The sequence below is a fragment of the Oncorhynchus mykiss genome, chromosome 9 (assembly GCF_013265735.2).
Source record: "Oncorhynchus mykiss isolate Arlee chromosome 9, USDA_OmykA_1.1, whole genome shotgun sequence".
Lineage (NCBI taxonomy): Eukaryota > Metazoa > Chordata > Actinopteri > Salmoniformes > Salmonidae > Oncorhynchus > Oncorhynchus mykiss.
This window is the reverse complement of record NC_048573.1, coordinates 46,423,940-46,437,367: the sequence shown is the minus strand read 5'-3', so window position 1 is coordinate 46,437,367 and position 13,428 is coordinate 46,423,940. Positions and strand designations below refer to the sequence as shown.

The window sequence follows — 13,428 nt, the reverse complement described above, 5'->3', positions numbered from 1 at the left end:
CATATGATCTAGTACATAATAAAAGTATAATAAAACATATACATCAATATTTAAACAATGTGAAGGAATAAAGCCTTTTCATACATTTATAAATGTCCATATATAGTTATAATCTGTTGTAGAAACATCTACCCAAGATCATTCACATTCTTTATTACTTTACCAAATGTATCATGACATTAGTGATGTTCACAAAAATAACAGCTTTTGACTGTCTAAATCAACATTTGGGCCATTTAAACAGCGTGTGTCCCTGCTATAGACAAGGGGAGACGGGCGATGTAAAGCATATGCAATGTCTCTGCCTCCGATGTACAACAAATGTTTGACTTCCACACAAAATGACTTTGTTACTTATTTTAGGTTTAAGGTGGTACGTCGCATTCTTTTTATTTATTGTATTTCGATCCACCTGCTCGAGACAAATTCAACGATTGCGTTGCCACGTCTGTGCGGTGAAGCAGTCGAGCTGAATAAATGTTTTTATCTTTGACGTAACGTTGCAGTGAACTTGATTTCACCACTCTCTCTGAAAACACATCCATCACGTACTACGCTGAATGTCCTTTGAAGAAGCAATAATGTAAATGAATCTGATGATGCAGCCGACCACCGGAGAAAGGCAAATACACGAGTATTCGACAGAGGACGTTGATGTTATCCCAGGATGGCTGTCTTGTGACTTCTGAAATGGTGTGAAATCAAGAAAATAAGTGATGTAAACATACAAAAACATTGGGGGTAATTCTAGTGCCAGATTTCAGGGGACTGTCAGCTTATTATGGTGTGTTTCTTTTTCCACTCTGGTCAAAAGTCTTCCACATGTAATTTATTTTGATGTGGTTTTGGTGGAGATCGAGCTCAGCTCAAATAGGCCACACACAGCTGTAATGGAGTGTGGAGAGGGGTCTTTTACCCAACTAAATTAGATCTATTTTGGTGTGACATTTGAGGGAATTGCCAGTGAGGGGAGCAGGATGGAAGATACCGCACTCCCCCTCCCCACGGCTTCTGAAGGACATCACCTGTGACCCTGACACGGGATTGGATGGTGAAAACCGCCCCCTTTTCAGGTTACTTATCCCAGTTCTACCTGGCTGTCAGTCAGCCGGCTCTGAAATCCATCAACTGCTCTTTTTCAATCGAGGGCCATTTATTGCCATTGCCATCTATTGTAGAGGGCTGGTTCTGCTGATGCATAAAACCCAATGGAATTTTGTGTCAATTGAAAGCCTGGTGGATAGGTCACGTGCCCCAAAGCACTGTCCTTTGTCTTTTTAACCATCGTTCTGAAACACGCACTCGTTCTCGTTGCCGAGTGTCGTTTTTGTCCTCTCTCTGCTCAAGAGGCTCTTCTTGGCTGCTGGATCTAGTCCTAGAATGTTATGTTGTGTTGTGTTTGAGTAGCCGATCCTAATCCAACTGTCATATATGCTGTGGAATACTAGTGGATTTATCCAATATTTTTATTCAACATTGATATTAATCCATATAATCACCGGTGTTAGATTATCGCATATGTGGACAGCCTACATGTGGAATGGAATTGTAGAGAGGAGGAGTTGTGTAGTGTCCTCAGAGCTTTACAAGCATTTTTCTCTCTGCAAAAAAAAAAAAAAACATTTCACCTTTCATGGGTTGGGTATGGGTTCATGATGGTTGGGTAGCGAGGTTGAATTTTACATTTAGTTTTGACCCCTTCTGTTTTCTCCGCAGCCGCAATGTCCTGAAAGACAGTAGATATATGAATTATTTATCTGTATTTGAACATATTAAACTTGTAATGTCCTTGTCCCACATTTTATCCTCAAGGGCATCCAACAGAGCTGTTAAAAGAATGGAAGACCTGATTGTAAAATCGCCTCTTGCAGCATTCAAATCTTCTAACATGAATCCTACATCAATTTACTTTAATCTTGGAGAATGAATTGTCTGAAATACATGTTGTGGTAGTTCGGATAAAAGCTGGATGAAATGCAGGGGAAGCTTTAGCCATTTTAAGCATTTAAGAAGTGGTGAATCCATACAAGCAAAGAAGCTAGCGTTTCGTAACATCTTAGCAACATACACTGCTTTACCAAAAGTATGTGGACACCTGCTTGTTGAATAGCTCATTCCAAAATCATGGACATTAATATGGTGTTGATCCTCCCTTTGCTGCTATAACAGCCTCCACTCTTCTGGAAAGGCTTTCCACTAGATGTTGGAACATTGCTGCGGGAACTAATGCCACAAGAGCATTAGTCAGTTCGGGCACAGATGTTGGGTGATTGGGCCTGGCTCGCAGTCGGCATTCCAATTCATCCCAAAGGTGTTCGATGGGGTTGAGGTCAGGGATCTGTGCAGGCCAGTCAAGTTCTTCCACACTAATCTCGACAAACCATTTCTGTATTGACCTCATTTTGTGCACGTGGGCATTGTTATGCTGAAACAGGAAAATGCCTTCCCCAAACTGTTGCCACAAAGTTGGAAGCACAGAATCGTCTAGAATGTCATTGTATGTTGTAGCGTTAAGATTTCCTTTCACTGGAATTAAGGGACCTAGCCCAAACCATGAAAAACAGCCCTAGACCAAAATTCCTCCTCTACCAAACTTTACAGTTGGCACTATGCATTGGGGCAGGTAGCGTTCTCCAGGCATCCGCCTAACCCAGATTAGTCTGTCGAACTGCCAGATGGTGAAGCGTGATTCATCACTCCAGAGAATGCGTTTCCACTGCTCGAGAGTCCAATCTGGCTTTAGAAGATGCTCATTCCAATGATACTTGCCTTATCCACCTTTTTGACCGCACAAGCAGGAAAGTGAGAAGGGGAACTATACAGGAATGGTCATGTTAGACTTGCAGAAAGCTTTTGACACAGTGGACCATGATATTCTCCTGATGAAACTGAAATGCATGGGTCTAAATGGTGTAGCAGTGAATTGGTTTGGGTCTTATCTGACCAACAGAACACAAGTGTGTAATGTTGGCGATGTTCTGTCAGAGGCCAAAGAAATATCCTGTGCAGTACCGCAGGTATCAATTTTAGGGCCTCTCTTATTTCTTATATGCGTTAATGATATGCCAAGTACAGTAAAGTGCTTTATGCTGATGACTCAGCCATACTGGTATCAGGGATGGATACAGTTTACATAAAGGAAACCCTGAGTAAAGAATTGCATTTTGTTAGAGATTGGTTGACTGACAACAATATGTCGCTACATTTGGGAAACACTTTAGTGATTTTGTTTGGAACAAAACGTAGATTGCTTAGGGCTGACAATATAAGGGTAAACTATGCAGACAAGGAGATTGAACCTAAAACAAGTGTAACTTATTTTGGTGTGTCCCTAGATCAATCCCTTTCTGGAGACCTGATTGCTGCTGAAATTATTTCTAAAATGGCGAATAAATTGAAATTATTGATATTTTAACATCAAAGTTAAGAAACTGCTTGTCTCAACCTTGATCCCGTGTCATTTTGATTATGCCTGCTCTGCTTGGTATAGTGGGCTATCAAAAAAGTTATATGCAGGGCCTGCAAAATAATGTTATCAGGTATATGCTGAATGTCCCCCCTAGGACCCACACAGGGGTACAGGACTTCCGGGAGGTGGGCATGTTGCCTTTGGAGTCCAACTTAATTAAACTTAATCATTATGTTTGACATCTTAAATGATCGTGCCCCAGGTTATATGAAGAACCACATTGATATGCTTGATAACCAACACAGTTACAATACCAGATCTAGTGTTATGTCTTGTAAAGAGAAAGAGAAACCACTCCACTGCCCCTTGTGCCCCCTACTGCTGGTCAGGAGTATTTATTTGAATTACCTGTATGATGTGCAATGGATAGAGTGTTTTAATGTGAAATGAATATGGTTGATTTTTAAGGTTAGGGAGAAGTGCAGTGAATAGTGACACTTTTTAGGATGTCAATATAAATGAATGTATTTATGGTTGTTTGTCATTTTGTCTTGCCTTTTGTCATTATATGTGTTATTGTTTTTACCATCGAGGACCACTTTGGAAAAACAAGCATTTTAATTAATACTTTCAAATGATATCCTCTGGTTCTACGTTGTACATTTTGTTGTATATGTCTGTTCCTCAAAATAAATCCCATTCAATTACGGCGAGCTTTACACCACTCAAACCGATGCTTGGCATTGTGCATGGTGATCTTAGCCTTGTGTGCGGCTGCTCGGCCATGGAAACCCATTTCACGAAGCTTCCGATGACAGTGTTTGTGCTGACGTTGCTTCCAGAGGCAGTTTGGAAGTCGATAGTGAGTGTTTCAACCGAGGACAGACGATTTTTACACTCTACATGCCGTTGTTACTCCGAGACGTTCCCACTTCCCACTCCGAGACGTTCCCAATTTGACGAACTGACTTGTTGGAAAGGTGGCATCCTATGACGGTGCCATGTTGAAAGTCACTGAGCTCTTCAGTAAGGTCATTCTACTGCCAATGTTTGTCTTTGGAGATTGCATAGCTGTTTACTCGATTTTACGGGTGTGGCTGAAATAGCCGATTCCACTAATTAGAAGCGATGTCCACATACTTTTGTACATATAGTGTAACAGTCAATAAATGTATCCTATATACAAGTATCTAATTGATACTTGATGTCATAACGTGTCTTAATAACAGCTGTTCTTTCATTGTTGTGCACATGTTCAAATGCACAGTAAACTACCTCATATTACTGTATAGCCAAGTTATGACAAACCACACAGAGTCCCATAAAGTATCCCTTCAATACCATTGGTAGGTTCATTCAGAGAATAATAGGACTGATTAGAGCCGGATAAATTCATAGGACTTTCTGCAGTAGTCTAATTATGGTGTTCCCAAATGACATACTTGAAAATACTTGCTAAGTGGACATATTTGCCTTTTTTTCAAGAAATCCTTATATATTACAATAATATGCTATATTTATCTCGCTCATTAGACAAAACTATAGTAGCACTGTTTGAAAGTGTTTTGAGAAGGGCAATTCCGATGGACAAAGTAGAAAATAAATATGGGTTGTCATTAACCTGTTTTGTGAGAATACGAGCTCTCACTGAAGTTGAATACAATAGTAATTGTAGTATTGTGTTATCAGCCCGTACACATGTAAAGTGTATGTCATGAAAACATCAAGAAAAAAACCCAGCCTTTTATCTTGGTTCCATGCACCAACACAGCCTGTTGGACCAGGCTTTATTTTCCTCAGTATTTCTTTCCATTTGTTTGCTAAAAGTATTTGTTTGCAAGATAAATGGCTGCTCTGGCAGGCGAGGTGACGGCCTACACGAAGATGATATTGAATTGATTTCTGAAATGTTGCAGAACGGACTGCTTGATGTGTACCCCGAGACATGAATCATAAAAATTCTATTAAAAAGCTCTTGAATGGCTGACACTGGAATACCATTTGTGATGATTAATTTTCCCCAGTCATTATAAAGGGAGTCAGCATCAGATTGCCTCTGACAAAATTGCTTTTCATTCCCTGGTGAATACCCTCAGTGTGCTTTTGAGAGTGCAAAACCATATTTCTCAGCATAATATTATGTCAAGATGGCCCTTGAAGATACCACAGTGAGGCTTCCTCCTCTACCACCTGATTTGCATATGCAGAATCATGAGAATGTTTTTCACCTTGTTCTGATAGAGGGAGAGAAGAGGTATTTAGTCACCTTAGATACAACTCATGACGTCAAGACTGTCATGGGGATTTAGTTAACTCCATCTCAACCAAATTCAGTTCAGGAATTTGATTGAAATCCCATTATTAATCAGAACATAGAGAAATGTTAGTCAATGTGAGGATCTTTAATTCAAAGAGTTAAAGTAATTGACCGCAACCCTGGTGTTTGTTGCCAGTGCTCCACGAGTAAAGATTTGTTTGACTTCTTGATTAGTAAGCCATTAATCTTCAAAAGACATTGAAGTAAATTATTTTCATCATCACAAACAGATTTCTTTGTTTGTACATGCTCCTGCTTTCTGGGCTGACACTGAGGCCCCCTAGTCAGAGAGAGCTTTACATCATTCTGCATTATAACATGCTCTAGGATAGATTTCAAAAGCTGAGTGAGCACATTAGTATTGGTTATTAAAGTAGGATTTGTATATTCATGTCTTCCTACGTAGAGAAGCAAATCAAATTTTATTTGTCACATACACATGGTTAGCAGATGTTAATGCGAGTGTAGCGAAATGCTTGTAAAGCATGTGCAGTTGTGGTTCCAGGTGAATTCATGGTAGTTTAATCTCCTAATAGATGACTGTAATTTGTGGCATCATGAACGATGGCGTTTGCTGTTATTTTTTTATTTCATTATCTCAACTCCTATGCTCTATTTCATTATCTCAACTCCTATGCTCTACACTCTCACCATATCACTCCTTTTACCGTAAGAACTCGACCTTTTACCGTAAGAACTCGAGTTAGCAAGGTTCCCAATGTGTTCATCACAAATGGAAAATAAACTGAAAATGTGAACCTTGAACTTGAAACTCATCCCATCACCTTGTCTCCCCTCTCAGAACTACTCCAGTCAGGGCCGAGGAAGCAACAGTGGAGGAGGAGGGGATGAAGACTACGAGATCCCCCCCATTACGCCCCCCAACCACGCTGATCCTTCTCTGCTGCACCTTATGGACCCCGAGTCAGGCTACACCTTTCACTCGCTGCCCCACAACGGCCTGCTCAACCCCTACTCCTACCCGGAGCTGCCCGCAGCCCTCATGATGTCCAACATGCTGAGCCAAGATAGCCATCTTCTCTCGGGGCATAACATGCACTCGGTAAGATTCACCAGTTACAGTCTTTCTCCTCTTCTGTCTCTTCCTCTTCCTCCTCCTCACTCATCCAGAGCTGCAGGTTGGTTTATGTATATCGCCATGTAACGTTTGCTAACACTTTTCTTAAAACCTGCAGGTATAACACATTAGGATGAAGTTATAATGCATTGCACAACTTGTTTATGAGCATGTATGATAATTTAATTGGTTGTTTTGTCGTCGCTGGACTGTTGTTAGGGTTGGTATGAAGGTATAACCAGTATTTGTTTGCCAATGTAGAGTAGGATTCAATTCAATGTTTTGTTAATTGCCACATATTTTCAGTGTGGCTTCATAAGGGACATGTTCTGGTTTTAGAACAGGGAAACACGCTCGTTTCAATTAGCAACCGTCTAACAGGCCTATTACAGAGTGTGGAACAAAAGCTTACGGAGACCCCAGCAGACACATGCAACAATTTTGCTTTACACGTGATGCTTTTTAACTCCCAGACTTTTGCGACAGATGTCTATTCAAATCGTCAAACTCAAAAGGATTTGATTCGCTCAAAGTGAACACAGAAAGAGAGCAACGAGCTGTGCGGTGCACATTTTCATTCACTCTCTAATAGACAAGGGTTCTCCCTTGTCAGCTACTTTTCTCCTTCATAAGGATGCCGAGGACCTCCATTCCAACGCCAGTAAGCGTCTATTTCATGTGTTAAACATGGTTCACACTGAACATGCAAACACCCCTGGCGTACACATTCAAGTTTTTTAATCACGAAATCGAACGAGATGAATTATAGATGACCTGCGTGTGAATAATTCAGTTTTATATACTTTCATCTGACACAAATATAACTTTTGGGTTATAAATATTCATGGTTTAATGTGAGCATCCGTGGCATTTATCCTTGGTTAATCAGGTCTTATGAGATTTTGGAATCAAAGTGCATATGTTGTACATTTTATGTGTGTGGCAGACTGGGCTTAAGTCACTGTGTTGAACATACCAGTGAGCTGAATATGGGTGGTATAGTGATATATAGTAGGCTACGTATTGTGTTTTTTTTTTTTTTCTTTAGTTATACCAGTGGTCAGAAAATGCTCGAGCTACTATTTGTCATAGCAAAGGCCGCATTAATTGACACAATTGGAATGAGGCATGCATTGGTGCATGTTAATGTGCATGCCATGCGTATGTGCCTACGCGCACAAACATAGACATTTACGTATGGGAGAAAGCTGCTCTCTTTCCTACTTGGTGTATTAGGCCAATAACATTTCTTTGAGAAAGAGAGTCCTGGTTTTTTAACAGCTTTTGTTTCACCTTTGCTATAATTTATTTTCAAGTAGTCCTTCAGGGTAATGTTCCATTTTCTTATTTCACACCCCCTTTTCACATAAATGAATCGTCATCGCCATAAATCACTGCACAAACAGAGACTTGCACACACCGTGAACGGTCCAAAGATTTATGTAACACATTCATGTTTTCCACTTCCTCATTTTAGTACTACTCTACTGGAGCCTGGCTAATAATAGTGACTATTAATATTTCCTGTTGCCTAGCAACCTGAGCAAGTAATAGCTTACTCTGGGAAAAAAAGATAACTGATAAGGAAAAAAATGTAATTCATTTATTATCTCTGGGGACAAGAGGAGCTTATTTCTCAGGCAGAGGCATGGAAACGTATAGCATGAAATATCTTAAAGGAATTGAAGATGAGGATGTTTCATTTGACGTTTTTCCTATGATGTCAATGAACCTTAATTTCATGCCAATAAAGGCATAATTGACAGATGAAATTCATATTTTTGTCATAGCCACAGCACAGTATTTGTGTTTTAGGAACATACTGTGTCGAAAAAGGCAGAAAGTGCGGTTTTGGCAACGTGGGGGAATGCAAAACATAAAGGTTTCCTTAATATTCGATGAAGGCATATGCTGATCATTATTATTATTAAATTGAAACATTATAATTCAGTGTCAAGTGTTTTCTTTCATTGTAGCTGTACTGTAACCGATAAGAAAATTAGTTGATTCAACAGCAATGCCTCAAGCATACTGTTCATATCAGCAATGATAACTATCCTACAGGGTATGTAAACTCCTTTACAAATACAGAACTACAAGCTCAGCTGAAGCAATAGACATTGCTCATCTCTGGGGATGATGTTGCTGGTTTGAGTACAACATTTAGCCTAAGGCTAAAGCTCAGGAAACTTCTCTCTGCTTTAGGATTCTCCATGCACCTCATGGTCTCACATCGCAAACAGTTTTAAAGAGATAGTTCAGGGAAATTACATACTCTTAATATGTGTTGTCTTACCTTTAAAGCAGTCTTTAGGACAAGGAGTGACTGCAATCCTTTTGCTTTTGTTAAACTAGCCACTATTTTTAAATATGTACGTTTGCTGAACTATCCCTTTAAAGGCACATGTGTCATACTCATTCCACGGAGGGCCCAGGGTCTGCGGGTTTTCGCTCCTTCCTTGTACTTAATTGGTGAATTAAGGTCACTAATTAGTGAGGAACTCCCCTCGCCTGGTTATCTAGGGCGTAATTGAAAGGAGAAAAAAAAACACAGACACAAAAATAACTGAACCCGTGGAATGAGTTTAACATCCCAGATTTAAGGCATTACAGTATTGTCAGCAGTTGATCTGACCATGAGCATCAACATAATTTTAGAAATAGACATAGTCATATAAGCCCACTTGTTCATTTCTTGTCATAGATGTCTCAAATTGATTTTTTTTTATTACTGAGAGCAGTGGCACAAATATCCCAAATCTCTGGTCACTGGTGGAGCACATGATAATACCCTTCCACTCATTTAGAAACGTAATCTTTTTTTCTATGAATTAATCTCATCTTTGACAGGCTCCTCCCTCTCAGTTCATTCTGACTGCTCAGAAGGCTAAATAATTAGCTGCTAATTCACAGGATGATCTGCAGGAGATGGGGGGAAAATGGGCTGAAGCAACTAAATGTTGATACGATATGTAGCTTTTGACTTGAATATGAAAGTAGTAGTATTTTTTACGACAGTTAAATGAAATTCCTATTTACGTCAAGCTACTGTATGTTTCATCTGAGACTTTGAATCTTAGCCTGCCTTTCTACAATGCATTTGTATGTAGTAGCTGACAACAAACTCTGCCTTTGTTGCTAATTACAATAATGACATACCACACGTTTAAACAGCCAGCAAAATAAGTTTCCAAAACATGCGGGAATGGTTCGGATATGTTATCCTTAATTAGAAGTTTACGGTGGCTTGTTATCGGTAAAGTCAGCGGCCCACTACTCATTTGGCTGATGTGCTTTCCAGTGGTCAGACGGCAGTAGCCGACACTACTTATAGAGTAAAGTCTATCGACATTGGTACAATAACAGCTCACAGTGGTGTACTGCCTCATAGCCATTAGTGGTCCGATAGGTATTTGCTAGCTGGATAGTGTTATAGGAGGATGTAAGGTGTTTACCCAAGTGTGATGTTCAAGAAACGTTCTGACCCCCCTGCCCAAAACTCTGTTGTCTAAGGGCAGACGAACACAAAGTTTGAATGGGACATTGAACAATACTTCATTTCTAAGCTTGATGGAGATCTCATTATGCCTGCATGGAGACCTATCACTGTCAACGTTGCTTTCTTCTCAGTGTGCTACTGTGGGGGGCGTCATGTTTGACTGGCCACCAGATCCCGAGCCTGGATCGTCTGGCTTATGTTTGCAAGAAGAAGAGGAGGGAATTATTTGAAAAAGAGGAGGGAATTCTCCGGCAGGCGGCAATGTGTCGAGGATGGGGACAGGCACAGTGCCAAGGGGGACGCCGGGACGTTTAAATATTAAAACTGAACGCCAGCCGACGTCTCCTTACAAGCATAATGAGGGTGGTTTGGCGAACTGCCCACCGCCACAAAAGCTCAGTATAATCTGCAAGTTAATGTAGAACTCACATTATTCGAATTAGGGGATTTGTTCAATCTAGTTAAACATGTGGAGCTACGTAACTATTTTTGGCAGGGTGCATCTGTCATTAGACCACAGGCTGCCCGTATTCAGGAATCTCTTGTTGTCTAAATACTTTAAATTTGTGTTATTGTTAGACTATGAATAGTGTCTAGTTGGCATTACTGTTGTGATGCAAAGCCAATGTTATTGACTGTTGAAGGCCATACTTGCTTTATCAAAATAAAAAATAGTTGACTATGCTGCTACCCAATAATAACACACTGAATGGATAGTTCATCCTTATTAGAAAATGTGTTTAAATGGAAGTCAATGTACTCAATGTCACATGTTTTAAATGACATGCCCAAGTTTGGAATACTGTCTCCTTGTCCATAGACTCCGTTCAGGGTAAGGGACCAATAAACAATTCTTACATTTGGATGAACTATCACTTTAATCATGTGGGGTGTTTTACTGGTACTTCTAGATGTTCTTTATAACCCGTTTTAGATCTACACAAAGTATTAGTTTTGAAACTGTCTGTGGCTGTTTCTGTGTGTTTTCGGGCATACATTTTAGTCAGACTCACTGAATGTTAGCTTAACTTAATTTAATCTGTTAAAGGAAATGTGTATTGCATCACTTGGCCTTTAGGACATAGACCGGGGCATAGACAGCGAGTGAAAAACAACACAACCATTTTAAAAGCAGCAACACAAAAAGTGTATCGATGGCTGCAGTTATTGACAGAATCATAGTACATGGAAGGCGAATCAAATGTTTAACAAGGTCAGAATGAGCCAGTCACATATTATACAAATCAGTATCTGATCTTAGAAACATGAATGGTCATATTCAAACAGCATAACCTCAGGATGAATAATAATGATTACATGTGGGGCTAAAAATGGACGATTTCTGCTGTTTGAAGTGAAGTTAGCAATGAAGTCCCATTCCAGACAGTCTGGGCAGGCCTGAGACACATCTAATATGACCTGCCTGCACCGTTGCCTTCAACTGGAACATATATGACATCTTGTTTCGCTTTCACAGGAACTCAATAATAGTCAGGGCACTATGATTCAGTGTTTAATAGAAGTAAAGCTTTGCTTTTGGATGCTTGTGCATGGATGAGAGTAAAGAAATGAAGAAGTGTGTTACAGGATTAAACATCAAAAACAAATGAGCATTCATTGCAGCCATGAATATTCATGCTGCTAATTCAAATAACCTTAGGCGACTGTTAAGACGAATGAATATTTAAAACAGCATGGTCGTAGAGTTTTTGTAACATTGCATTATAGCTGACTTTCTGAGATTATGAGTATGTTATAATTGAGTAAACAATTGAATTTGGAGAACCACTTTTTATCCTGATGAAAATAGTTATATGTTTTCATGTTGCAGTACATATTAGTTCCAGTACAGTAAAGTACTCTAAGGTAAGATTTTATCATGGAGAGAAGAAGCACAAAAGGGAGAAGCATACTCACTATTTAGTATAACTAACGTAAACCTAGTACAATTATAACACCAGTATCCAGCAAGTAAGAGCAGAGGGAAGGAAGCGATTTACCAAATTGATACGCACCCCAGAGAGTGAGTAGAAAGGGCACTGACAGACTACACAGACTGAACATGTTGCTTTTCCATGCTAGTCTGAAGAGGGGAACCTGCTTACAGTACACATAGACAGTGGGACACAAAGCCCACTTAAAAGGGGCTTGCCATTTCCTTTGAAATGCTAATTAAGCCCAGCACACAACAAGCCATTATTATAGTCATTTGTTTAAATTAAACGCTCTGTGACTCTACAATAGCAGCCGCGGCCCCGCGCACGGGGAAGCCATCACTCTCACCCAGGGAGCGACTGTGGTTAGGGTTAGACAATCTGTTCGCAGGATTAGGCCTTACTATCTGCTTTCGCCAGCAGTAGCGCTCGCTCAACACAGCTGCTGTAGGCCTACAAGCAAGAGAGGGTGTAGCATACATACTGTAGGACTACTGTACAACCAGTAACACTTTATTTGAAAGGGCTTCATAACGACGACTTCATAACACATTCAGTGCATGACCATTTCTTCATGCCAACGACCGCAAGTTAATATTTACATTATCTCGCGTGTCGTCCTTTGGGGCGTGAACACAATAGGGCCTACACAATTTACTTGACTGTTATTTCTGTTGTGGAATTGATTGAATGTTATTTCAAAGCATAAGTGAAGTTTATAGAGAATAATAGGCCTGAACCCGGAGCGTTGCTCATTTTCTTGTCTTCCTTTTCCCTTTCTTTAAATCGTGTTTGAAGGGGATCCAAATAAATGGTGCTGTGCTACAAGTGAATTTGACACACATTTTCCATCTAGTCTTTTCGTATGAGACAGTGCACATCAGCAGCCAAACAAAGCCTGTTGCACCAACAACAGCCCTCCCCATCCTGACAATTAGTAATTTGTTATGTTGTTATACACCATCTCTGTACCATCTCATTGAGGGGTGCAGAGAGAAAGCGGAATGAGTCGTACTGGCAGAGCATGTTGCATAAGGTGTGCACATGGAGGAGATTATAGTTTTGACTAAGCTCACTTATGCTCGTCGCAGGAGCGGAAAGAAGTTGGAAAATAACCCCTGACTTGAATTAATGGGTACGCCAGCAGCTCAAGGCAGCTAGGCTTTCTACAGCAGCAGGTGGAAGCGAGCA

The 13,428-nt window shown here is 40.2% G+C and overlaps 1 protein-coding gene across 4 annotated transcripts in view; it reads left to right on the top strand.

The window, feature by feature from the left end:
- The window catches only part of LOC110532223 (thymocyte selection-associated high mobility group box protein TOX), a 132,381-nt gene that overhangs the window by 88,114 nt on the left and 30,839 nt on the right, over positions 1–13,428 (top strand). For all 4 annotated transcript variants that reach the window (XM_021615929.2, XM_021615931.2, XM_021615930.2 and 1 more), the window contains one exon: positions 6,529–6,789. In XM_021615929.2, the coding sequence (XP_021471604.1) occupies positions 6,529–6,789 (261 nt within the window). The remainder of the gene's footprint in view (positions 1–6,528; positions 6,790–13,428) is intronic.